This window comes from Vidua chalybeata, chromosome 17, assembly GCF_026979565.1.
Source record: "Vidua chalybeata isolate OUT-0048 chromosome 17, bVidCha1 merged haplotype, whole genome shotgun sequence".
NCBI lineage: Eukaryota > Metazoa > Chordata > Aves > Passeriformes > Viduidae > Vidua > Vidua chalybeata.
Genome location: NC_071546.1, coordinates 9,979,271 through 10,004,845, shown reverse-complemented (window position 1 = coordinate 10,004,845; position 25,575 = coordinate 9,979,271). Strand labels below are relative to the sequence as shown.

Genomic DNA, 25,575 nt, shown 5'->3' with positions numbered 1-25,575 from the left:
CAGACCTGCAGGAGAGCAAATTCACCCCATGCCTTGGACGGGGAGGGAGCACCAAGGGGGCTGAGAAAGGTTTGGGAAAGAGAGTAAAGGTTGTTCTCTGAAGGTGACAGAGCTGCTGTTGGCACAGAAAGTGGGCAGGGTCCAAGGCTGGAGCTAGGAGTGGTGGGAGAGTGCCTGTTCTGGGGGGAGCCCCTGGTCAGCTGCAGGGTCTGGTTCTCCCAGACCTCAGTTTTGTGTCTGATCTCCTCCAACCCTGCCACTCCAAACATTCAAATTCCTGTGACAAACTGTGTGGGCTGAACTGGGCTGTGCCACCAGGAGGCTGTAGGAGCAGGATTGAGAATGTACCCTGAGCTGGGAAGATCCAAACTTTCCCATGGTTTTTGTTCACATCTGCTGGGGCAAATGCTCCTCTTTGCCATGTAATGGGGGGTACAAAGGGATGTGGATCCCCTAGGGGAGGACTTCAAAGTGGCAGCGGGGTGAAAATGGCTAAATATTGCATGGATCCCCCTGGATGTGGGTCTGCAAGCCTGGAACCTGCACAGGGGTGCTGGCTTCTCTGTGGGTGCAAGGGCCTGGAGGGAAGGAATTTCCTCTGTCCCACAGGGCTGGGCAGACACGTTGCCTCTGCCATGAGGAGAGCAAGGGACACAAGTCTGCAGGAGTCTCCCATTCTGCCCCAGGAATGGGAGTGAAAGATTGGAAGACGCCCCCAAGAAGTGAAAAACCGACATTGTGGGTGATGTCACCCAGTGAGGGCAGGGAGTGAGCAGGAAGGAAAAATTACACATGTCCCAGTTGTTTCACTTCTTGTCCCTCTGCCTTGTTTCGTCTGTCACCAGCCCCCGGAGCATCCTGACGCTCGGTCGACGGTTACCAACAGGCAATAAATAAAACCTCTGGAGCCACTGGTGTCAACATCTTGGCATTGTTTAGGTCTCCTTGTTTGCCTTTAAAATAACTCTCCTCCTCGGGGTCATGCAGATGAAAAAGCGAAGACCCCCTGCCATCATCCACAGAAATCATCCTGCCATGACTTGTGCTGCCCTGCCTTTTTTTTTGCCTGCCTGCTCAGTCTGGGGTTTGGGGAGCTGCCTGGGAGCACTGCTCATTACCCAGGCTCTGGTGCCTCTTGCCAGCCCATGCCTTGACACATCACCCCGGGCGCCGGCAGGTCGCCCGAGCTCGGGCCACATCACCCACTTCCCCGACTCCCAGAGGCACACTCAGGGCTGGATTTGGGATGGTGCCCCCTGCCAGCCCCGTGCTGCTGGCTTATCTGCTGCCTGGCTGTGCCTGGCTCTGCTGCGGATGTTGGCCGGCCAGAGAGTGGAAAAACAAACGGTGGAGATGTGGATCCATGGTCAGAGCCTGGCCCTGCAAACATGGTGTGCCAGTGCCGGGCCTGGCGCTGAGGGAGGCCATGCCATGCCAGCCTTTGCCCTGGCACTGGAGCTTGGCATCATGCAGCCTGCTAATGAGGCTCTGGAGGCACCAGAAATACTCCTCCAAGTATTTCATCCATGGGCTTTGAAAAAAGGGTGGCTTGAACCCTCACCATGCCTCCCTGCAGGGGACCAGTGCTCCCCAGTGCCTGCAGCATCTCCTTTCCTCCAGCAAGGGTTGCATGGTGGAAAGCATCATCCGCCATCCCAGCTGAGTTGTGACTTGATGTCAGATTCACTCTCCCTGATCCTCCTTAGCCTGTTGTTTATAATAAAAATCAAGCGATCCATCTCTTCTGACAAGAGGAAGAGTTGCTCCAGGAAGCCCTGGACAGGTCAACTTCTATATAAAGGAACTATTACTTGACAGTTTCCTGGCCATAAATAGCTGTACAGCGAGGCTGGGGATTTTATTTAGAAATAACAAATAAAGTAGGCCATAAGTAACTTCATGACCTTGCTCCCCCCTCAGTTCCCACCCATCTCTCCCCTTCAGTAGGTTCTATTCCTCATCCCCAGGTTCCTTGGGGCTTACAGGACCCCCATTTCCCACTTCTGAGATGCTGCAGAAACATGCTGCTGACAGCTTTTGGAAGTGTGGTGCGGGTTTTGCATCACTGAAGATTTTTTGCTACAGCTCAGCTCCAAGAAATTGTTTTTTACCTGGCCTTCATTAAAATAATTAAAAAGCAATTTGCACGGCTGAAAGCTGGAAATCTTCCACTCAAAACATCCCCAAAACTGGATTCAAACCATTACACCTCCAACACACCCCTTATTTTTCAGTCCCTCATGCCTTTTTTTTAAGTTTTGGATGACTAACTTCTGATTTTCTAATGCTCACACTTGGCAACATCAAAACCAATCAGGAAATACAAAGGAAAAACCCAGCATTTTAGTACTCTTTTATTATTGGGAGGTTTTGACCATTTTTGTCATGTCATTTGCCTAAAATAATAATAAAACTCTCTTTGTTTGGAGCTGGAAAGGGAAGAGCAGCGTGTTTATTTCATGTATGACTCATCAGCTCAGTGTTGATACGCGAAACGCTTCAGAAGCTAACACTCTATAGAGATGATTGTTTTTAATATAAAACAGTAAATGTTTAAAACAACCATTCTTTTTTTTCTCTCTCTCTTTTCTTCCTGTTGTGGCCAATAAAACATAAGGCAGGCCACGTAGCTTACATTTTAATAAAATTAAGTTATTTGGTGCCACGTTATTACAGTCTTTTATTGGAAAGTGGAATAAATTGCACACGGTGGAGTCATAGGAGGGAGAAATCACTGAGAATAAACAGATTCTGGGATGCATTTATTTGCTGGTTTCATCTCAGAGGAGGAAGGCTTTCCCCAGGAAAACGGAGGCAGCCCCGGGGTCCCGGCCTTGGGGAGGCAGCCCTGGGTCACTCTGGGGAAGGATGAGTTTTTGGGGTCCTGGTGCCACAGTGGGATCATCCCAGCCCCATCCAGCTGGCGTTTTCCATGGGCATCCTCCAGGAGAAACCTGTCCCGTGGCTGTGCTGGACGCGCCGCAGTCCCCGGCGCTGGGGCAGCTTGTCCTCCTGCCCATCACACAGCCCAAAGCGTTGGTCCCGAGGCTCTCTGCCGGGGGCTGGCGGTTCCTAGGCGAGCGCCAGGGCACACCAGGAGTCCTGCCGGAGGGGCACGCTCAGCCCGGGCTGCGGGGCCATGCTGCTGGGGGAGAAGCTGTAATCCTCGGGTTCGAACTTGAACTCGCCGTGGCCGCCGGCCAGCGCCTCGTCCGACTGGCTCTGTGCCTGCCCCGGGGAGGGAAGCAGAGGGGTGTTAGCCAGCCTGCCATTAGCCACTGGCCCGTTGTCACAGGGCAGAGGCAGGACTAGGGTGCATTGGGAACAGGGTGCGTTATCCCTGATGCTAAAGCTCCCTTCAGAGCAGTCCAGAGCCGGGCAGGATGGTCCCTGCAAGCAAAATGACCACACAAAGAGGAGGCATCCCAGGGCCCATCTGCATTTATTCATTGATTAAATATGTCCAGTTTGGAGCTCTTTGGGTGTGTGTATATTTTTTCAGAGCACAGCACAAACCAGATTTCTTGGTTTCAAAAAAAAAAAAAAAAAAAACAAACCAAAAAAACACCCTATGTGGTGTAACCAGTGCTGCACCAGGCCCTTGGGTGCTGGGGCTGAGCTTCCTCTCCATACACACATGTCCAGCTCAGGGAGAGCTTAGACTCAGCATAAAGACAGCGTTGGGCCACAAAATTTTGATGTGTGGGCGGATTTAGAGCTTTTTTTTCCTATATGAAGGTGAAATAGCAACCAGCCCCTAAGAAAAGCTTGGGACAGAAGTGAGGCCTCTGACAGCATCACAGCTCTGTGGTCACTGAGCACCTCAGGGCTGTAAGGTGCAGATAACACATGCCCAGGGTGCCTTTTCTTGGGAGCTACAGAGGATTCCACCCTGGGCTGATCTCATCAACTCAGCAGTGTTGTGCTTTCATGGCAGGAGGTGGGAATTAACCTCAGCTCAGTACTGAAGCCACAGCAGAGCTTGGACACCCCAGTTCTCCACTGCAGGATGAAAGATCCCATGGGAAGCCAACAGGCTGGAGACCTTTCTCATCCACATCATCTTGGCTCATGCTCCCTGCTTTCCTCAGCCTGAGGGAGTCCACCAGGCTGGTGGCCACAGTGCAGTGAATTAATTGCTTCACCTCACCAAGGCCCCCCAGGACAGTGGCCATGGAGGTGTGTGGATCACCCAGCCCAGCAGGAGATGGCTCTGGCCCTGTCCCTTACCTGGGACACCGACACGATGGTTTGTCCGGGGTACTGTGAGGTTGTGCTGGGCTCTGACTTTAAAGTGACCGTGCTGTCTGAGTTGGTAATGGAAGAAGGGGAGTTAGTGGCAGAAGTCGTGGATCCTGGAAGACAATTGGTAGAGTTCAGTGAAGCAGCGTAGGTGCAAATCTGCTCTTAAAGAAATTTATATTTTAACAGCGACCATGACATCTCACAGCATGACTCTACTGTTTTCTTTCTAACACATCTGTGTCAGAAAACACTTCGTATTAGGCTGTGAAGATGCTGATGGAGGAGGAGGAATCCTTTCACAATCTGGCAGTATTTTGTTCCCATTACTCAATTCAGCCCAAATCTGCTCAAACATGAGCACTGGTGCACTGGAGCCAGGTGCCCACAGCCCAGAGGAACCTCACAAGGATGTGACAGCACTGAGGTTTCCCACCGAGCATCTTCCTATCACACAAGGTCTATGCAGAAATACAGGCCCCAGATCTAAAGCAATCACCAAGGAAAAATTCTTATTAATTTCTAATTATCATAATTTCCTGCAGAAGAGGAAACATTGTGAACTGTGCTCCAAGACCCCAGGATGGATCACAACAGCACTGTACCTGTTGAGGCTTTGCCTTTGGTAATGTTTTTAGGCTTCCTTTTCCTCGTCTGGATGCTTTCCTTTTTCATGGCCAGAGGTCGTGGTACCTTGACATTCATAAAGTTTGAAATCATTAATATTGTATTTTATTCAGCTCCTTCCCACACGTGTTGCTCTCCTATTTCTGTGCTGCAGCTCATGCAAAGCACCTAAAGTCCTTGTCCTTCACTAAGAGCTATTTTTCTCTGCATCAGGCCTTGGCTGGAAGATATATAAGGCTAACAGCTAAGGCTTTCCCACAAATTTTGTTTTTTCCTTTATTTCCTATTTTTCTTTTCCTGATTTATTAGTGACCTTTGCAACGGGGCTCTACTAAATTACACTGACAGACTGAGAGCCTACAGGGCTCAGAGGGAATGGGCCTGGGGTAAAGAGGCCTCAGACATTATGGAGGGTTGGAGTCTCCTCTTGGGCTGGTGGACATGTCACCAACAGCTCCCATGCTCTGTGGGTAAATGCTATCAGCCAGCCTCCATGTGGGCTCCTCAGCCTCCTTCACACATTCTGAACTAGGACATAGAGAAGAAATATGCTCCTTATCTCAGCCTGGGCTTGGGGAGCTTCAGCCTCCAGCTACTGGAGCCTGCTAAGCTTTCATTTCATGGAATCCTAGGGTGGTTTGGGTTGGAAGGGATCTGAAAGCTCCTCTGCCACAGGCAGGGATGCCTTCCACTATCCCAGGCTGCTCCAAGGCTCATCCAGCCTGGCCTTGGACACTTCCAGGGATGGAGCATCCACATCTCTGGGCAAGCTGAGAGCATTCCAGCATGCCCTCAGCCTCACCCTGGAGAACCCCAGTAGACTGAGCTTTAAACTGTTCAAGGAGATGGTACAGTTCTGCTGGGTCCAGTCTAGAGACTGGTCCTTCCAGAGCTGATCTCCTAGACCTGCTGGGCAGCAACCCCAGATCCCAGAGGGTCCCTCCTGGTGTGGACGTGCTCCTCACCCCGTGGAGCTTCATGTACAAGCCGCAGGCGTTGCAGACGGGCTCGCCCTCGGCGTTCCTTCTCCACAGCGTGGTGTTGGTGGTGTGGCAGTTAGTGCAACAAAGGCCAGCACGTCTCGATGAAGACTTCAAAACAAGCGAACAAACACGTGAGTGAGCACGCAGGAGTGATGAACTGGGACGTTTCCTTTCATATAAAAATGAAATCTCCAAGTACACCCTATTCCCGGAAAATGCGGAACGTGCAAGAGCCAAATTCGGATCAAAGAAATTACATTCAAATGAGATCACTCTAATTTGCAAGTGTTTGTTTGGTTTGGGTTTTTAAAAATTGTTTTGGTTTGGAGTTTTTTGGTTTTTTTTTTTTTTTTTGAGATTGATAAACCTGGAAAATATCCTTGCAACTCATTTCATAAACTTCTAACAAATCTGCTGGAAGTGATCAGGACTCAGAGCATGGAGAACTTCCCTCCAGGACATCCACTCAGATAGAGAAAGAGATGGAAAATGCCAGCTGGGCTTTAAATGCACAAAGAAAACTTATGTTTTAAGTGAACTTTTCTGTTTTCCTGCACTCAGAACTACCACTAAAGTTAGAAACATCCCAATTAATCTCTGGGTTATGACAACTGGAATCGCTTGGCTAAAGTGAGCAGAACCAAACTGAACTGGTCCATGATGAGACCAGGGAGATTATTCTTCAAGTCTCACAGATAATCTGTTCTCTTACAGGCTGTAGAAACACCCTGCAGACATTAATTAACAACATATTTTGTGAGTGCAGTGATTGCTGGCTCTTAGACATTAATAATTCCAAATGGAGAAGGAAAATATTCTGGCAGAAGCAGCAAACTAATTTCTGACAACTTCCCTCCAAGCCGCTGGAAAATTCACATCTCTCTTTATACAGACTTGTCAGCTCAATAGGCATTTCATCTGAGAGTCTTTTAACATCAGGTATTGAAACTATTTTAATAAAAGACCTCACTAAGTGTAAGATACCTCTGGAATAAGTAATATCTCAGGCTCTTCTCTCCTATCTCTCTCTCTCTCTCATATTTAGACACATTCAGGTGTCTAAATATGTTCCTCAGCCATCAGAAAAATTGTTTTGAATCTGCTCAAAGGCAGACAAAAGGTGATGGAGGCAATAAAGAACTCCCTGTTTTTTTATTTTTCCATTATTGCTTGATATCGTGACTGAGCAATATAACAAATGAGGTGGGAAGAGGAGGATTAAAAATAAAATGTTTTTACAAGGTTAGCAGTCAAATAAAGATCAGCTTCGAATTTCAAGAGGCACAAGTGACATGCCCTAGGTTTGATTCACTCGTTGCTCAGCAAAGAGGTCTCAGCAACCATTTGCAAATAATGGCACCACTTTGGGAATTATTGAGCTTGCAAGAAATAACCAGGCAAAAATAATAACACACCAAAGCGTGAGCTGACAAGCCTGGCAGAGAGGATGAGACAACGATCTTTGTCCCTGACATGGTGTCACAGCAAGATGCTGGGGCAGCTTCACAGTGCCCTTTAGAGCCTTTCAGCTGCCAGGACTGTGCTGCTCTTCCCTTCAACCAGGAGGGACCTCGGCTCAGATGGGAGCAGAGGGAGGTGCTGAGCACCTGAAGGATGCAAGGATTCTGAGGTCCAGCTCCTGCTGTGGGCACAGAGGCGAATTTGGAGCCACTCAACCTGCTGTAATCTGTCCTGGCCTGCAGATGGGGAAAGACCAATGCAAAGCTCTTTGGAAAGTCTCAAATTTTCTGGGCCACCACAGGTCCCTGTGAGGGAGTGACACACTCTCCCTGTTTCACAGAATGCTTTGTCAGCAGCTTGCAGATGAGGTGACAATGAGACCTGTCGCTCTGGTGGCCCAAGGGCAAAGCCAGCCGCGCCAGAGCTCTGCCCACCCTGCCAGCACTGCGTCACAACCTGCTTTTGGCCTTCCTGCAGGGACAGTGACAAGTGCCTTCTGCACATCCTGAACGTCACTCTGCAGGCTGGCTCCCCCTCACACAGCCAGGGAGAGGAGAAACCATCCTACATCACCAATATTACAATTTAAACCTCAGAAACCCCATGAGAACCTGCCCCTGCACCACAACCTGCCAGCTTAGCAAGAGACAGTCAAGGCTACCATTGCTCACTGAAGGACGGGGGTACAATACATTATTGCTGGTTTCCCAGCAATTCTCTTGAAAGAAAATGCATTTCTGCCTGCCTCCACCCCACTGCCTTTGTACCATTTTGACCTTGTTAGGAAGTTGTTGACTTCAACATTGTGCTCAGTGTTTATTTATACAAATGCACCATACACTCAAACAAAAACTCTTCACAGACCTGGCTTGACAGCCAAGTGCTGCTGATAAGCTCAAGGAATGGTGAGTTGGTGCCTATTGAATTAACTGCGTGTGAGAGGTGCCTGGAGAGCACAGAAAATTCAAAGCCAGGGAAGGTCCTTCTGAGGAGACCAAGCTGTCAGGGACTTTACTTCACCTCCTTTTCAAATGTGGAAAAGAAACTACTGTATTTCACAGGAAAAAAAAAAAAAAAGGCACTGAACCCTCAGATTTAATCAATGCTTCTATGCCCCCATTTCCAACAGATTTGAGGGGACCTGTGGGTTTACAGAAAAGAAGTTATAGCAAAGTGTGTTGAGATATTTGGGCTCAACTCCTGAAAATGGGGAACTCGGAGACTCAGAGGCAAAGGCAGCAGCATCCTCTGAGATTTGCCTTCGTTACCCAAGGCTCTGGGCAAGCCTGCACCTTGGAGGATGTGGGAGCATTAAGAACTGAGGGGCAGAAGAAAACCAAGGCACACACCGTGAGGTGGCTCCAGGATCCTATCAGACTGCCCCAGGGCTGTGATACATCCCATCCCCAGCTTCCCCTAAAGTGTCACCAAACCCCCTGCGCATTGCAAACTGTGAAAAAGGACAGGCTGAAAAATTTCCTCCTGGGCTGAGATGGAAGAAGTATTCTCTGAGCCAAGCTGGAAGAATTCAGCTGCAGGTTAGTCCTTCAGCTCTGGGTGGTGTGGGAGCTGCTGAGCACAGGAGAGATGCTGCTGAGCTGCATCTGCCCACCATGCTCCACCGTGCAGAGCAGAACCTCTCCTAACAGGGGGAATTGCAGCTGCCTTCGACTTCACCAGCCGCTCCTGGTTTCAAAGGTGATCTGGATTTTCAGACTAGGTCTAAGATATCATCTTGTGAAACACACCAAGAAACTTTAGCTAGAAAAGGTGCTGCCTAAAATAAAGCGCTGCCTCCATCCTCCTCTAACACAAACCCTTTCTGCTGAGAGCCATAGCCTTTTGAATCCAGACACAGGCTGGAGCAGAGTGGCTGTCCCTGCTGCGTAGAGGATATTGCCCTTATCTCAAAAAGAAAAGGAAACAAAAAATGAAGGGAAACTACACAACTGCTGCTCTCCCCCTCCCATACAGGAGCAGGCAGAGCTGCAGGACATCATTCCTGCAGTGTTATCTGGGCCGTGTTGTGCTCTCTTCTGAGGGACTTTGCTTTGTGAAAGCAGAAGTCAGAATAACTCCCAGAGCAGTGTCTACATACAGAACAAAGGTCGTAACGTAAAGGATGAAAGCAATTTTTTCCTGTGTCTATATTTCACTGCACTGTGAAAATAGATTTCACTGTTCCTACAGCCATAGAGTCACTGCATTCACTGCTCTGCTCCCAGAGCTGGCACCCTCTTGCCCATCACCTCTTCTTCCAAAAGGGCAGAACTTGTTGCAACAAGATGTTTCACATCCTTGGGAAAACCCAAGGTTTCAAAATGTTTCGTTCCAAAGTCAGAATGGAAAGTCAGAATTGCAGCCCCTCTTCTAATCCATAAACCAAAATCCCCTCAAGTATTTCAACCCTAGCAAAACTTTCCCTGCACAAGAATCAGCTCTTTCATTTAAGCTTTATCATTTTTCCATTTATTGCCAAAATAATAAAAAAGTTTGGAAGTACTTTGGTAATTCCCAACTATATTTGCTCATCGCTGGGGAATGGTCTTAATTCTTCAAACAGGCGTTTTCCATCAGAAAACTTTGTTGAAATGTTTGTTGAAAAATGTCTGATGGGTGCTATAGATGAGGCTTAGGCAGGCAATGCATGGCTGTCTCTCTTCCCATGTGCTGAAATAAAATACGGAATAGCAGCAAGATGTCTCCAATTCCCCCAGGGAAAAGCTGCTAGAAATTCATCTAGTGACATGTGGATGCCAGTCTGAAATGCAGAGTTGGATTTGAACTGCTTTGCACCTCTCTGTATGCACGGGTCATGTTTGCTCTGAAGAAATCAGCAGCGTAACTCTGATTTGTGGCACAGCAGCGACCGGGGGTTCAGATTTAATGTCACCACACTTAAGGAGACAGAAGGATTTTGGAGAGACAGGCAAATCCTGTTGGCCAATGCTGAATGTTACACAAAAATGCCTTGATTTTAATGAGATTAACAAAACAGGAGTATTTTCCATGGAGCTGCTACTCATTTAGTTTTGCAAATCCAGAGCTACATTTCCAAGGGTCGGAATCAGAAGGAAACGTCTTGCTCAATCTCAACTTTTTCTTTATTCCTGACTGATTTTCATACACAGGAACTTGTCGCTTTTGGGCTATTGCTAATAATTTGTTTTGCAATACCAAAAAATAACCCCTAGTGAAAGCCCAAGGAGCTCCCAGCTGTTCCCCAGAACAGTTCCAACAAACATCCTGTTTGTAATGACGGCGTCTGATGACAAGCTCTAAAACCAAAACTGTTACCACCAAATTTAAACATCCCAAAGTGACTCCACAAAATAATAAAAAAGGATGTGCCTTTCCTCTCTCACCATGGGATCCCAATTGGAGGAAGCCCAACATTACATTGACAGAGGGAATTAATGGTTTAACCAGCAGGGAAACTGGGAACTGCCAAACCCCAAGTTTTCCCCTAAGGCAGGAGGGTGAAGACAGCAGGGAGCAGGGCCCCATCCTGCTCCCGTTGTGAGCAGCCACAAACCCACTGAGCCAGCTCAGGACCAGCCCTGCCTCTTGTTCAACTGCTCTGCCTAGACTGTGTCTGTCTGCATGGAGAACTAGGGAATAATAATAATAATAATAACAGAATACAAAGCAAAACACCACTGCAGGAACAGAGCTAGGGGAAGCCCGCAGGGTCCCGACCACAGGCAAGAGTGATTGTTCTTGCTCGGCCCTGGTGCTGCCCTGGGACCTCTCCAGTGCTTCAGCCCTGTCTCCACTGCCCACCACTCATGCCAGGGCAGAAACCCCTCTGGCTTCATCCCATTCCCCCTGACCCCGGCTGGTTCTGTGCTGCAACACGGGTGTCCTGGCATTTAATCTCTGGGAGGTCGAACAGAGCCTAACACAAGTACAGAGACCCCAACAGCCACCGTGACAGCCCCACAGCCCCTCCAGCCAAGCCCGGGCGGAGCAGGGGATCCCGGCGGGGTTTCCCTCTCTTACCAGCCTCTTCTGCGGCTTGAGCGGCCGGTTGATGCCGTTCATTTTGTGGTAGAGCCCGCAGGCGTTGCACAGGTAGTGCCCGGTGCCGTCCTTCCTCCAGAGCGGGGTGGACATGGCTCCGCAGTTCACGCATTCCCGGCCGTCCCCGGGGAACTCCTCCAGGTACTCTGCAATAAACCCGCGGCGTGAGGGTCAGGAGCCATCGCAGCGCACGGGGATGTCCCCGGGGACCCAGCGGGAGAGGGTCTCCAATCCTCTGTGCCACAATACTAGGGGCCATCCCTGTCCGGAGGGGGTTTACCTCCACCCTAAAAGTGTGACCCAAACCCTTTATTTCCTCCACACCTTAAACTTTTAATATTTTGTTCAAAGACTGCCTATTCCCCCATCCCTTCCCCAAAAGACGCCAAAGGGCTGAATACGGCTCGGGTCTCCCTGGGATGGGGAGGCTCAGGGTCATCAGCGGCACAGTGCGATGTTATCCCGAGGTGAAAAAAATAAATGGGAGATGGGGCAAAATGGGGCGATTTTCCTGATTTGCATCACGAAACACACCCAGCCTCTGGCCGGGGGCACGGCCCGGCCGGGAAAGGCTCTGAGCTGCCCGCCGAGAGATGCCGGGCTGGCACCCGCGGGCATCCCGGGCTCCCCAGGAGAGCATCACCGGCCGCCCGGGGCCCCAATTCCTGCTAGAGAGAAATTTTCGGGGAAAAAATTTAAAAAACCAAGGAAGGAGCCGCAGAGCACCGTTCGCGGTCCATCCCTGCCCCGAGCGCGGCTCAGCGGCAAACGGGCAGCCCGGAGCGAAATCAGGACACCTCTCAGTCGAGAGCCGGTCTTTTTCTTCCGACCGCTTTTCTCCCTCTTTTAAAAAGAACTTCTTCTTCTTGTTCTTTTCTTTAGAGGAAAAATATATTTTTAATTATTTTTTTTTCCTTTAATCTTCGATCGGATTAATAATGATGCAATGGAAAGGAAAGGAAAAGGAAAAAGAGCAAAATTTTAAAAGCGGGGAAATGGAAAATATAAATGAAATGAAAAGAGAAAATGTAAAAAATATTGCAGTAATCCACCGAATTTAAAAAAAAAAAAAAGGGAAAAAAAAAAGAATAGTTTAGGCTACTTGAGAGAGTTTACACTATCCAAGAGCAAAAATAAACGGCAGAGAGGACGGCAGCCGCTATCCTGGATCCTAAAGCACCGAATTCAAAGTGCAGAAAAGATTTCTGAGGCATCACCTCCCTCAGCAGGACGATCCTTTCCCGCACAATGCAAAGGATTTTCAGAAAGAGAAACCCTGGAAAGAAACCGCTGCCAAGCACCTCCGGCGTGGCAGGAAAAGCCGAGCCGGGGAGGAGGGAGCTCGGTGGGGAGGGGGCTGCTTCCCTGCTCTAACTTTGTTCTTGGGGTGAAGATAAGATAATTCGGTTCACCGCAGTAAAGATGATAACGCGGCTGAGATCTTGAAGTGGCTTTTAAAGGACTTTGCAAACCACAGCCGGAGGAGGCTGGTGGAGTGCCCCCGGGGTTATAAACCCCGCGCACGAAGAGTCCTGTTAAATCAAGCCCGAAACTTTATTTGCTCAGAGCTTGGTTTAAGGGGACTCTTCGGTGTGGGTGCAAAGGAATTGAAGTTTATTGTTCAACGCCTGAGCGCCTTTCGGTGTCTCCCCAAAGGCCGCGGAGCAACGCAGCTGCGGACCTGTTTGGGCGAAGGCAAATGAGGAGACCGAGAGTCTGTTCAAATATAAACTAATTTACCACAATAAATTACTTAAAAGGGAGGGAGCTATAAATCTGCCCCGCTAATTTAAACACAAGGGTAAGTATTGAAGCACAGGCACAAAGTCGATATTGTGGGAAGGAGATACCGCGGGGGTGGTGGTGGGGTGGGGAGGGAAAGGGTTGAACGGCCTCTGCTTCTCTGTCCTCCGGGGAAATTGCTCTGCTTTGAAACGTGGTCTTTGCCCTTCTTGTCACACACGCATTCTCTTCCCTTATCCCACCTCTGTCCGGGGTCAGCCGCACACACCCCGTTCCCGGACCATCTCCCCATCCCTGGGTAAAATCATCCTCTCCTCTCCCGTCGGGGACGCCAGCGGGACAGCTCATCCCGGGGCCGGGCCACCGACACACAGAGGGGATGGGATATGGGATGGGATATGGGATATGAGATTGGGATGGGATATGGGGTATGGGATTGGGATGGGGTATGGGATTGGGATGGGATATGGGATTGGGATGGGGATGGCTCCCACCCGGCGCCCCGAGACGTCGCTGAAGGGCGGCGGCGACCTACCGAAAGTGGACCTGCGGCCGGGCAAGGCCGCCTGCCTCGTCTGCAGGCTGTGCAGCACGCTGCTCTCAAAGTGTCCGGCCGTCCAGGAAGGCGGTATCTCGGGGGTCACGTAGGCGGGGTAGGGGCTGGAGTAGGACCCGTTAACGGAGCGCACCAAGGCGTTGCCGTACTGCTCCCGGCCCCCGCCGCCCAGCAGCAGGGGCCCCTGGTAGGCGCCGTCGCGGCCCGAGGGGCTGCTGCCCGGCGGGCTGTGCGAGTACGAGAAGCCCGAGGGCGGGTGGGGGCTGCCGGCGTTGAAAGCCGCGGCCTCGCCGCCGCTCTGCCCCCAGCCCGGGGGGTTGCCGAGGTGGCTCTGGTGCGGCTCGCAGCCTTGCAGGTAGGGCAGCGTCTGGAGGACGGAGGGCACCCGGGTGGTGGGCACGTAGACGGGCGAGCCGGCCGACGAGTGGAGGAAGTTGCTGGAGTCGTGGGAATAAGCCGACTGGCCATGGTTGGGGGTGAGGGCCAGACCCTGATACATGTTCCGTCCTCGGCGGCTGCGGCTGCTCAGGGCCCGGCCGGCTGCGGCCCGGCGGTGCCGAGGGGCTCACTCAGAGGAACCTGGAGGGAGAACCGAGAGCAGCGGGCTGAGATCCCGCACACACCGGGCACCCGACGGCCTTTCCCCCGCCGAAAACGCCTATTCCTTGCCTCAAGCAGGGGCTGAAATTTATTTTTTTTTTTCTTTGTTTTGTTTTCCTTTAAACTTTCCTCTGAGCCCGGCGAGGATTAACCTCCTTGGAACGGGCAGCGACCCCTTCGGCACCTTCACCCTCCCCGCCGTCCGCCTGGGCACCTCCAACGGGCCGGAAAAACACTCTAACAATTTTTTTTCCCCCCTATAGTATTTCCCTTCCCGTCCTTTTTTTTTTTTTTTTTTTTTTTTTTTTTTTTTTTTTTTTTTTTTCCCCCAAACCCAGGGCCTGGAGCGCAGCTCGGGGCCTTGTTGGCGAGGACGCGGCCGGCTGCGGCCCCTCGGGTTCCCTGAGGGAGCGGGGTCCCGACGGATCTGGGCAGAGATCCAGGATCGGGAGCATCCCCATTGTCCCCCAGCCACCAGCGCTGCCGTTTTCCTCTTAAAAAAGCGCAGTAATCCTCGAGCAGGCCTCTCCGTGCGGACGGAGGGTTGCAGCCCCCGAACCCCGCAAGAGCATCCCGCCCCGGCCCGCTCCTCCCGCACAGGTACTCACATGGCAGCGTGCCGGGAGCGAAACCGGGCATGGCCGTGGGGGCATGGAGCTGTGCTCAGACCATCCAGGGAAATCCCAGCAAAATAAAAATAATAATTAAAACAAAAATACAATGAAGTTCACGGGAGAGGCAGGAGAAAAAAAACCAAACCAGCAGGACCCCCTGGAAGAGAGGGGCTGCCCTCCCCCGCTGTCCCCCCTGTCGCCTCCCCGTCTCCCGTGGGTGCGTCCCTGGCTGCGCCCGGCGGGGAAGTGGCGGCGGCGGCTCTGGCTCTGGCTCTTTACGGCGGCCCCGGTGCGGGCCGGCCCACGTGACGGCCGGCGGGGCAGCCCCGGTCCCGGCCGGGATTGGGCGCCTCCCGGCAGGGGGGGGGACGGGATAAGTCCCGGCGGCTCCGCTCCCGGCGGGGGGGACGCGCCCGCAGCCTCCCCCTGGCGCGGGGCCGGGCGGAGCGGGGGCAGGATGCGGCCCCCAGAGCGCCCCGCACCGCCCCGGGCCCGCCGGCCGCCCCCGCAGCGGGGCTGGAGGTGTCCGCCCGCCCCCGGGGAGGGCAGGGGGGTGGCTCCCTCCTTTGCGGGCCCCGCTGCGTTTTTGGGGTTCGCTCCCGCACCCCGTCTGGAGGTGATGCCCCCCCCCCCACCCCGCCCCGGGCCGCCAGGAGATGCTGGGGCGCACACCGAAAACTTCCCGGAGGGGATCTGCTAGCGCTGACGATGAGAGCGGGTGATTTCCTGCTCCGAGCGAGCGCTCCGGTTCTGTTTTGACATAAACCCCATCCTCACGGGGAAGGGGCTTCTCAGCCTGCCCCCGGCCCGCCCAGACTTTCTCAAGCGGCCCGCGGGCCCGCCGAGGATGCGGCGATGCTCGCAGCCTGCCCGTTCCGGCCGTGCCCGGCTCCGCGCGGCTTTGCCACGTTCGGAGAGCAGCTCCGGCTCTTCACCGTCCCGTCGGGGCTGCCCCGCTTCCCGGTGCTCTGCTGTTCCCCGGGGGAAGCAGCCGAGAGAAGGGTCCTCCTCCCTGCAGCCCGCCGGCCGAGTGGCTCTGGCCTGGCGACGGGGACAAAAAAACCCTCTCCCAGTTATTCCCAGTTGTTCCCCGTCGGCGCGAGCCGGGAAGGAACTTCAGCGGGGAAGGAGCTCTTAGTCCCCGCAGTCCGCTTACCAGGGTAATTCAGCCGATTTAACTCTCCTCCGGTACCGGCCAGCGAGGAAATAATTCCATCGTTATCGGGATTTCTTCCCCGTAATTACTGCGCTTTTGCACGAAGTCGCTGTGCCTCTATCTCCTCCCCAGAGAAACGGGGAAAAACCCTCGGCGAATCTCGCCCGCCGCTCCCTCCATCCCCGGGCAGACAAAATTTTGTCACCCGCAGGCCTCTACCGACTGGATCGGACCCCGCTCGGCCCCGGGATCCCTCCGGTCACGCAGCCGGCGCTGCCCGCCCGTGCGGTCCCGGCGCCCGGGGGAGCCCGTCCAGCCTCGCCTCCGCAGGGAGCAGCGCTGCGGGAAGGGTGGGAAATTTCAGCTCCAAAATAAACTGGTGCAGGAATGCCAGCTATTTCCCTCGGAATAATGCAACGCAACTGGCTGGAGATGTATTTATTTGCTCGCGAAAGCGGCCGTTTACGGCTCGCAGGGTATCCCTGTGTCCCTGTACCCGCAGAGCAAAAGAAGAAAACAAAACCAAAACAACTAATTCCCCCCAAACAAACAAAGAAAAAAACAAAACTGAATTTTAAAAAGGAGAAAAATAAGGGGGGGGAAAGGATATTTTTAAAAAGTCAGCAAAATAAAATTTTTTAGATGTGAAAAAGCTATAGAAAAAGAAAATAAAAACCCGGGAAACCGCAGCCCCGTGGCGGCACGGATAAAACCGTACCTACAGAAAACTAGCCCCAAGCCCTTCGTTGCTGTGGCTGAGCTACCGCTGGAGCTTTCTTCGTTTCGTTTTGCGTGGTTTTCCAGTTTTCACAATTTCAAGGTGTTACTTAACTAATTTATTACATGTAATTTTTTTTTTAATACGTACGAACTACTCTCTCCGATCGCTTCTGGCGTTCTAATAAATGTGAAAACGTTGAAATAAACGAAGCGCTGCGGGATGTACCCGGTGAGCGTGTTCACGGCGGAGGAAACCACCGTGCGCGAAAACCTGCCCGCGGACCTGTGGCGTGTCTGTGGTCAGATCCATCCAGCTGTTGGGTTTTTCTGTTTATTTTTTTTTTTTTTTAACTAGTTTTTCAACGCATTTTCTCCTCCGGTGGTGTCGGGGCTGCCGAGGCCGCGGCGAGGGGCGGCGGGTCCAAGGAGCGGCTCCTCCCGCAGCCGCGCCAGCAGCGCCCGCGGGCGCGGAGCAGCTCCGGGCAGGTGCTCCGACACCGAGGGTTCCAGCACCACATTCCAGCCCCCGCTGGGCGCCGGCCTGTGTTGGTGTCACCCACGCGTGAGGGCTGCGTGTGGCATCCACAGCGTGGGACGCCCCGTGGCTTGGGGTGTTTGTAGCATTTTGGGTAAAGGGGGCAGGCAGGGGGCCTGGGGTTCCTCCTGTGTGAGGAAGGCCCCGGTGGGCGATGCTTTATATGAAGTGGGAGCAAGGTGCCAGCGTGGCAGCGGTGGCAGCGGCGATGCCCTGTCCGCAGCCCTCGCACTGCGCCCGGGGAAGTCACCCCGGGGTGGGGGACACGGGGGCCCCGCGGCTCTCCCGGTGCTCGCTGTCCCACCGAGGGCACCCCGACGTGGCGGCCGCACACCGCTGCCGAGCGCATAGAGAGGATTAGATGCAAAAATCGTAACACAGCGCGGGTGAGGGGGATGCCCGGAATCCCCGATCCCTCCCTGCCGTCCCCGTTGCGAGGTGGGACAGGCGGGAAGGCCTCTCGGGAGAGGTACCCTGGCGGTACCTCCGGCAGCTCTGACCCCGGGGCACGGCCCTTGCCGGGCTCACGGTCCGTTTGATGGGCCGAGTCCCAGCCGGCTCCGCTCTTCCCGGGGCATTCGACCACTTATTTTGAGGGTGTTGGAAAGGGACCGACCTCTTCCTACAGGCTCCCCGTGCTCCCTCACCGCCCCGTCCAGGCACAGCTTGACTCCGGCTGAGTTCCAGAGGGGCCGGTGCGGCTCGACACGGCCCCGAGGGAGCCCTGACCCCTCCAGGTGAGGCTCCCCCGGGCCGGGACAGACTGCCCGGCGCCCCGGCCCCTCGGCCCTAATCCTGCTCCGGCTGATTTGTGAGTCCTGCGCGGGCCGGACGCGTGGGAGCGTCCTGCGCCGTCCCGGAGGGGGCTTTTAGCTCCCCCTTCCCCCACGGAAAAGCCAAGGGGAAAAAAAAAAAAAGAAATGACAAGTGGAGAGAGAAGGGCAGAAACGTTCCCGCTCCTGCTGTATCGGGCAGGGCAGCAAGGCTCATCCCGAGCGTGGAAAGTTGGGTTACCTTCCCTCAGTGCACTGGGAGGTGACGATTAGTTATGTCTCCTTTCCTTCCTCTGCCTCCCGCGGGTGCAGCATCCTCCCCCGGGGCTCAGAGGTGTTTCACAGCCCCCTGCCCTCGGGGATGCCGGGCAGGGCGAGCTCTGACCCCCGAATGGAGCCCGGGCGGTGCCCGCGCCGGGCTCTGCGGATCGCCCGCCCCGCCGGCACCGGGCCCCTCCGCTCCCCCGTCCCGAGGCACCCGGTGCAAAGGGAAACCCACCGCGTATTTCGGCCCTTCAGCCCCGATGGGCGGCATCGGGCTGCTCCCCACTTCGCTTCCAGCTCCCAAATGAAGGACAAACTGCTCGGGGGCACACGGATCTCTCAGGAGCTGCTTCCCCTGCCTGTGAATGAGGGAGATGGACAGGAGGGGACCGACAGGGCCTGTATCTCCTGCATCCCCTGCTCTCCATTGCTGATGCATTCCCAAGTCCACATTCCCGGGTCTGTATCCCTCCATCCTACCCCCAGCCCCTTCCTGCCCACTCTCCAAGGGATGGGCTGGTCCCTGACCCGGGACCAAGCTCAGGTCCCTGCTGCAGTTGAGGCCAGGCTGATTCCAAAGGCAGGGCTGTGATGGACACAGCCAAGGCTGGGGGAAATCCCATCCAGCGAGAGGCTGTGGGCAAGGACTGAGCTGCCCCAGCTCAGCCAGGCAGGGACAGATGGGTTTTGTGCCTGGAAGAGAGAGGGGATGCCAGAGGGCTGTATCTCAAAAGGGTTAAATAAACAGCAGGGTCTGCCAAAAATATTTATCTCCTGTTATATGCATGTGGCTGTGGCTCTCAGGAAGGGGGGCTGTGATAGAGGTGGGGGAAAGTATTTGATTTTTTCCCTCTCTTTCTCTGAGATCCTGTTTTCTTCCTTAGCCCACAAGGATTTCACTGGCATGGGAAATAAAAGGTGTCCTGCAGAGACGATGTTGCTTGCTGTCCCCTACAGATCCTTTATAGTGGGACGCTTCAGTCTCAGCCATTTCTCCTCTCACGAGCCAAAAATGGCTACACAAACCAGCCCTTTCCTTCAATGTTTAAAGGGTACGAAATGCCAACTGCAGTGTGCGCCCCCCTCAGATGGGTAATTTGGCATGTGCCTCCTAAAAGTGACCTTTGCTTGTGTGGTTTGGACCCAAATTGTTTAAAATTCATTTTCCTTCCAGGTGAATTTAACAGAAGCTCCAAGTTGCAGAGCAGTCAGGAAATCCTCAGGCTGACATGGCAGGCCCAGTGAGCACAGGAATACCCTGTGAAGGACAGGCCACACCATTTTTTTGCAGATAGCCAAACTAGTCTACATGTTTGCTTTATGCAGGGGACTCTGAGAGCTCTAACTTTGCCCCAAGCCCAAAGGACAAGGACTTCCAGCCCAAGGAGGATACACAGACCTAGGAGGGCTCAGCATCTTGCAAGGGGTGAGGGAGGGTCAGCCCAGCTGGGAGGTTCTCCAGGAGTTGTGCCATGGGCAGGAGCAGTGGGTGACTCAGGATCCAGCCATGTGGGCACGCTGGGGGACGCCCTGGGTAAACGTTCGCTGGGTTGAAGCCGGAGGGCACAGAGAGGCACCAGCCAGGCAAGGAGAGGCAAAAAAAAAATCTTCTGTACTCTGTAATGGAAACTATTTCCCTGTACAAACTCCAGCCTGGTGGGCTGATGCTGGGCATGCCAGCCTGGTCCTGGCAGAGGTCTGATATCAAACCACTTCCAGAGCCTGTCCAGCTACACTGGGTTTTCACCGTACTCCCCACCGCCATTATGGGCAATAAATGGGGGAAGAAAAAAAAAAAATAAAAGGGCTATTTTGGTATATTAACCTCTTTGTGGCCAGGTGAAAGGTTAAATTCACATGATTCATTGGCGGCTGAGAGACAGCACTTTGTTGCTAGGATTTTGGGGAATGCGGAGGGCTCCAGAGAAGGAGTCTCGCTAATCTTTAAGGGAGGGAGCCAGGCTCCTGTCTGACGGCTGCAGGCCCAGCAGCTCTGTGTTTCATTTCAGACTGTCACTCTCCTATCTCTCAGCTCACTCCCAGCTCCAGCTTGCTGCCAGATCTTGGGAACTGTTAACTCAGACAAATTTATAGATGGAAAAAGAACAGTTAGCCATTGTTCCTGAGGTGGGGGAGGGAGGAAAGTGAGGAGCTTCGGCCACCAAAGTCATGATGTAACCTGGTTGTTGCTTGGTTGGGAGAAACGTGCAAAGGATCTTCCTCTTCCCATGCCAGGGAAGGAAATTGGGACCATTATGTTACTGCTAGATGTTGGGAGGTGTGATGTTGGTGCCCAAGTCATTTGGAGATTTTTGTACAGTGTTTCCATAAAGTAGAATCTCCCAGCTGGACATCTCTGGGGTATGAGCTCATTTTCTTCATCTCTAGTCTTGTGATACTGCGTGTTTTTCCTTAAAGCTTTGGGATCTGGAGTAATGAGCTCTAATATCAACAGCAATGTTCTCATAAACAGAGCCCCTCACTATGTGGGATGCTGAGAGGAAACTGGAAATGGGAACATGTCAAGGATTTAAAAAGAAAAATCCATCTGGCAAATAGGGAAACCCTCAGATTCATTATTCCTTAGAAGTGCAGTGACATTGAGGAAGCATTGCTGATTTCATCTACCTTGGAGAAAAGTGGGAGACTAAGTTGTTGTCTGACTGGTGCTGTGGCCCTGACCTTTGGCTGGATACACTTCCAACCAGCCTTGATGGTGGAAAGACTTTAAGTTTTCAATACAACATTAAACCCCGTATCTGGAAAATGAGACAGCACTCGCTCACCTTAAGGTTTGCTTTATAGATTTTAGATGGTCTGTGGCCCCTGAACATGGGTCTCTTTTGGAGGTTTGCCTTCCCAAAGTACCCAAAGAACAGAGGTCCAGGTTTTGGTTGTGTTCACCTCCTACACAAGTGTCCCTGCAGCAAGGCTGTACCTGTATTACCTTCCTCATAGTTTTAGTCGCTCTTGCCCATCTGGAACCATTCCTGGTTCTTTGAGCATTTTTGCTTGGAGGGAAGCATTGTGAAGGGTCTAGAGGGTGTCAGGTGAGTCTACCTGGCCCCCTCTACATGTAGTTCAGGACAGGAGTCCCTGCATCACTGTAGGATAAATCAGTTGTGTTTTTTATAGCTGCTTTGAGTCTAGATCTCTACTTTTTAAATGCTGACTTGTGTGTACAGAGTATAAGGAAGCAAGAGATTTTTGATTTTAAATGTAAATAGAGAGAAGTTATGCACTTAGTAAATCCAACTACTTAAGAATCTGGCTAAGCAGAAGGTGGATTCTTCAAAGGTCTGAAGGTCTGCAGAAGTCTGTTGTTTTAATCAGGAGACTGCATGGATTTCATTCTGAAGGCCCAGAAAACAGCATGGTCCCAAAACATGACTCCCTTATTTCACTTACTGGAGTTTCATTTAACTCTGCACTAACAGGGACAGAATTTCACATCTTATAAAATTTCAGCCCTAAATAACCTATGCTATTAATGTTTGTTTTCTGCTTTATTTGATGTCTGTAACTAGAAGTGCTTCTTTTTTCCCATTTCAGGCTTGGTGTGAAGTTCCTGACTCAAAAGGCCAGTGTTACACAGATAAGTATTTCTAAATACAGGTCCGAATGAACCTCTAGTGGAAGTCTTCCACTGGAGTTGATACAGGTGCCCTAAGGATGAATTTAGGATGCTATCTGCCTTATGGGCTACTTTTCATTTTACATCTCTCTCCTCATGTGTTTTATGGGTCTAAAAACAATTTTCAGGAGGGAGAAATGGCACTGTGACTTCTCATAATCAAGGTACTGAAAGGATGTGACAAATGAGTGGTGCAGCCTTTTCTACCTATTAGAACTAAATTCAGTGTTCCCTGCATTGCTTTGCTGTGCCGCATTTGAATACCCCCATGCCCAATATTCTTCCTGCCCTCACTCACTGCAGGCTGTGCTGTCCTTTCACAGCTTCTCTGCCACATCTGAACTGCCTTGGTTTGGGTCAGCAAATCTCTTCTATCTCATGGAACTTCCCTTCCCACTGCTCTCTGACTCTTTGGTTGCATCCCTGACCTATCCCAGCCTCATTTTTCACCTTCTAACAACCTCTCAGCCCCTCACCAGCTGCATTTTTCATCTGCTTTGGCATGAAAACATGGCTCCAATTAGTTGGAGAGGTGGTATGGAGAGGGAGAGAGAGGTGGAGAGGCAGCTGGTTTGGCCAGAGTGGGAAGCAAAACACTCCTTTGTCTCTCTGGGCTGCCTAAGAGATGCAGTGGCTTCCATGGTTGAAAGCTCTGGAGTTGGGAAGCGAGAGATGAAAGCTTTTTATTGCTTTTGCAAGTAGAAAGTCAAACCAGAACCTGGGCTTTGCACCATGAGCGTTTTAGTCCCAGATCACAGCTGGTCCTGCCCAGCTGCTTCCTCCCAGCACGGTGGAAGCCCACCGGTGCTGTGGCCAGGGAGAACATGGCAAAGGGCCACTCACAATCTCCTGATGGCTCTTGAGATTTCACAGGAACAGCCTGAGCAAAGCCATGTGTTACAAGAAACCTCTGGAATGATTTTAAGAGAGCAGAGATATGCAGAAGCAGAAGTCCTGGCAAGCTTTCATTCCGTTCCCCATGGAAGGGAAGAAAATTATGAGCATGCATATCCCATCTGACTGTACCCAGGCCAATCTCTAGGTAGAGTTTAACCATTGTCCAGCTCTTCCAAACCTTCAGCCTCACATCTGGTCAGCTGGTCCCTTCCTGCAGCCAAAAAATTGGGGGTCTTCCTTTCAGGGGCCATTGGCCAATCTGCATACAATTGCTGCCCTGGGTTGAAACGGAGGTCACCATTGAAATTGTGTGTTTCCAAGAGCTGTTTGACCCAACAGAATTTACAGACCAGGACAGTTATTGACAGAGCTGACAAAAGAGATGCTCCAGTGATTTACAGTCCAGGTGTGTTGTCAGAGCAACATATTTACCTGAGATCCCAAGAACTGTTAAAATTTAATCCCTAGAGACCTTCTCTGCAGTCCCTTGAAGGGTCATACCTCCAGGACCATTTGAAGTCACCATGCAAATAGCCAAAACTTTAGGAATTTCCAGGGGAAATAAGAACAGATACAGTGATTTTAAATGGTTTTAATGGGTATAAAATTGGAGAGGTGAGCTGATATAGGATGCCCTTTCCCTTAACCCAAAAGTACAATTTTCCACAATAAAACTCGTTGAATATATACACATTAGTCAGGATTATCTCTGAATGTCTAACAGGCTAAGAATATGGATCCTGGAGACGTCAGCAGGAGGATTCATTAGAGGAGATGGCAAGTGCTTGGAAATGGGAAATGTATTCTCTTATAAACACAGTCTGCACTGGGGCTGACCTTAAGACTGAACAGAATTGGCTGGAGAGATGGAGAAAGCAGGGAAGGAAAACAAAGTTCATGCACAATTGTCTCCATTTTTTTTGCAACAAAACTACCTTATTGAGGTTCCTGTAACTTCTCTTTGTGTTCCAAGTTAGGGGAACTCTCACCATCAAAGCTGAGACTACTGAAAAGGCAATGTCAAATCAGCCCTGGTGAGACAGATTTTGCAGGATTTGGGTGTATGTGATGTGACTTCTGGAGTGATTCTCCCTCTGCTGATGTGATGGAGCTTCCACAAGGTCAAAGCACTCCACACTTCTTGTCCCACACACCAGATAACTTGTTACTCTCTCTTAACTCTTACTTTCCATTTCAACTCTCAGATATCAGAGTTCATGTATTTGAGTGAGTTCTTGCACTCCAAGTAAAAGATGCTGAATTCAAAGCTGCTCTCTATGTGCTTGGGCTGGTTTCCCCTTTGTTGCTGCCTCTCCTTGCTCCCTCATTTGCCTACTGAGCAAAATGAGAGGAGCTAGCACAGAGTATGAAAGGAACTCAGTGAGCCAACATTGACTCCTACCTCATATCTATTAGCTGTAAATTACTTTAACATGAGTGACATCACACTTGACTCTTGGTAAAACAGTGTTAAGTTAGTGGGTAATAAAACAGCTTGACACTAATGATGGGTTCTGTGTGATAAATTACTGTCAGTGATCAGATAAGGGTTCTTGAGACTAACCTTGAACTAAATCTATTTTGTTGCTACATCTTGTGTGCAGTGTTCCACTTCTCACTGCGGGGATTAAGGGCTCAGAGCCCAATCCTGCACCGTGCTGGAGGGGCAGCTTGTGTGCAGGAGCATTTCCAGAAGCTGCTTCCAAGCATCAGGCTGCTCCCACGAGTGGAGCAGGGAGGGTTTGGCCTCAACCTTGAGAGCAGCGTCCAGCTCCATGGGCCTCATGGTCACTGAGATGCTGGAACAGTTTCCAGCAGTGACTTCAGTATACAAATCTCTGCTATTAAAAAAAAAAAAAAAAAAAGAAAAAAGAAAAAAAGAAAAAAAGAAAAAAAAAAGCATTACACAACCTAGGGGTGGATCCTGAAAGTTTCATTTTTTGGTGAGTTTCATATGATGGGTTTCATTATGGAATTTTTTTTTTTTTACCTATTCATTAGATCTGTCCTGCAAACCATGGATGTGGATGACCTCAGTGAGAATGGAGAATGCTCAGCAGCTGGCTGGATCAGGTCCTCATTCAAAGAACTCGTTTTACTTGCAAAACTTTGGGAGAAAGCTTTATACCCAAGAGCTGGGAGCTGGCCAAAGTCAATGTAAGGCATGGGATTTTGAATATATTTTTGCATGTATTTTCTTTGGACTCTAACCAGGGTGCTGCTTAGGAAAGGCTTCCCAAATTGTTCTACATTGTTATTGTTATTTGAGGCTCTCTTTTCATTTATCATTCAGGTAAGATGCCTGGGAGATATTTTTTTATACTACTTCTTGTGTAAACCATTGTATTAAAACATTTACCATCGTCCATTTTCATGGATAATCACTGTTGTCCCAGCCTCTTTATTACCTGGAATAATCTTGGAATATTTGTGTGTTACAAATGGCTGCAACAAATAGAAGTTTTCACTGTGTACATCCAGATACCTCATTCATCTGTGATTATGACAGAGCTCACATTAAGATGCACTGGTTTTAATGCAAGCTGTAATTAATTTTGGAGAGGAGAGTCCTTGAGAGGGTGGCACCAGTGCAGGAGAGAGGAGTGTGGGGAAAATGCTGGATCTGTCTGGCTCTTCCAAGGAACAGGCTCTGCTGAAGCAGGGACACACGTCAGGGGTACAGTTAACTGCTCCTGCTCTCAGTTCTGTGCTAAACCACATCATTTGTATTGGTGCTTCCAACCCAG

At 51.3% G+C, this 25,575-nt stretch overlaps 1 protein-coding gene across 1 annotated transcript; it reads right to left on the bottom strand.

Moving 5' to 3' along the window:
- Positions 1 to 2,397: 2,397 nt before the first annotated feature.
- Positions 2,398 to 14,960, bottom strand: GATA5 (GATA binding protein 5). The gene is made up of 7 exons (XM_053958564.1): positions 14,844 to 14,960; positions 13,615 to 14,214; positions 11,316 to 11,482; positions 5,835 to 5,960; positions 4,848 to 4,935; positions 4,231 to 4,355; positions 2,398 to 3,228 (listed from the first exon to the last, which is right to left on the bottom strand). The coding sequence occupies exons 2-7, from the start codon at positions 14,132 to 14,134 to the stop codon at positions 3,073 to 3,075; spliced, it is 1,182 nt and encodes a 393-aa protein (XP_053814539.1). The 5' UTR covers positions 14,135 to 14,214; positions 14,844 to 14,960; the 3' UTR covers positions 2,398 to 3,072.
- Positions 14,961 to 25,575: the final 10,615 nt, after the last annotated feature.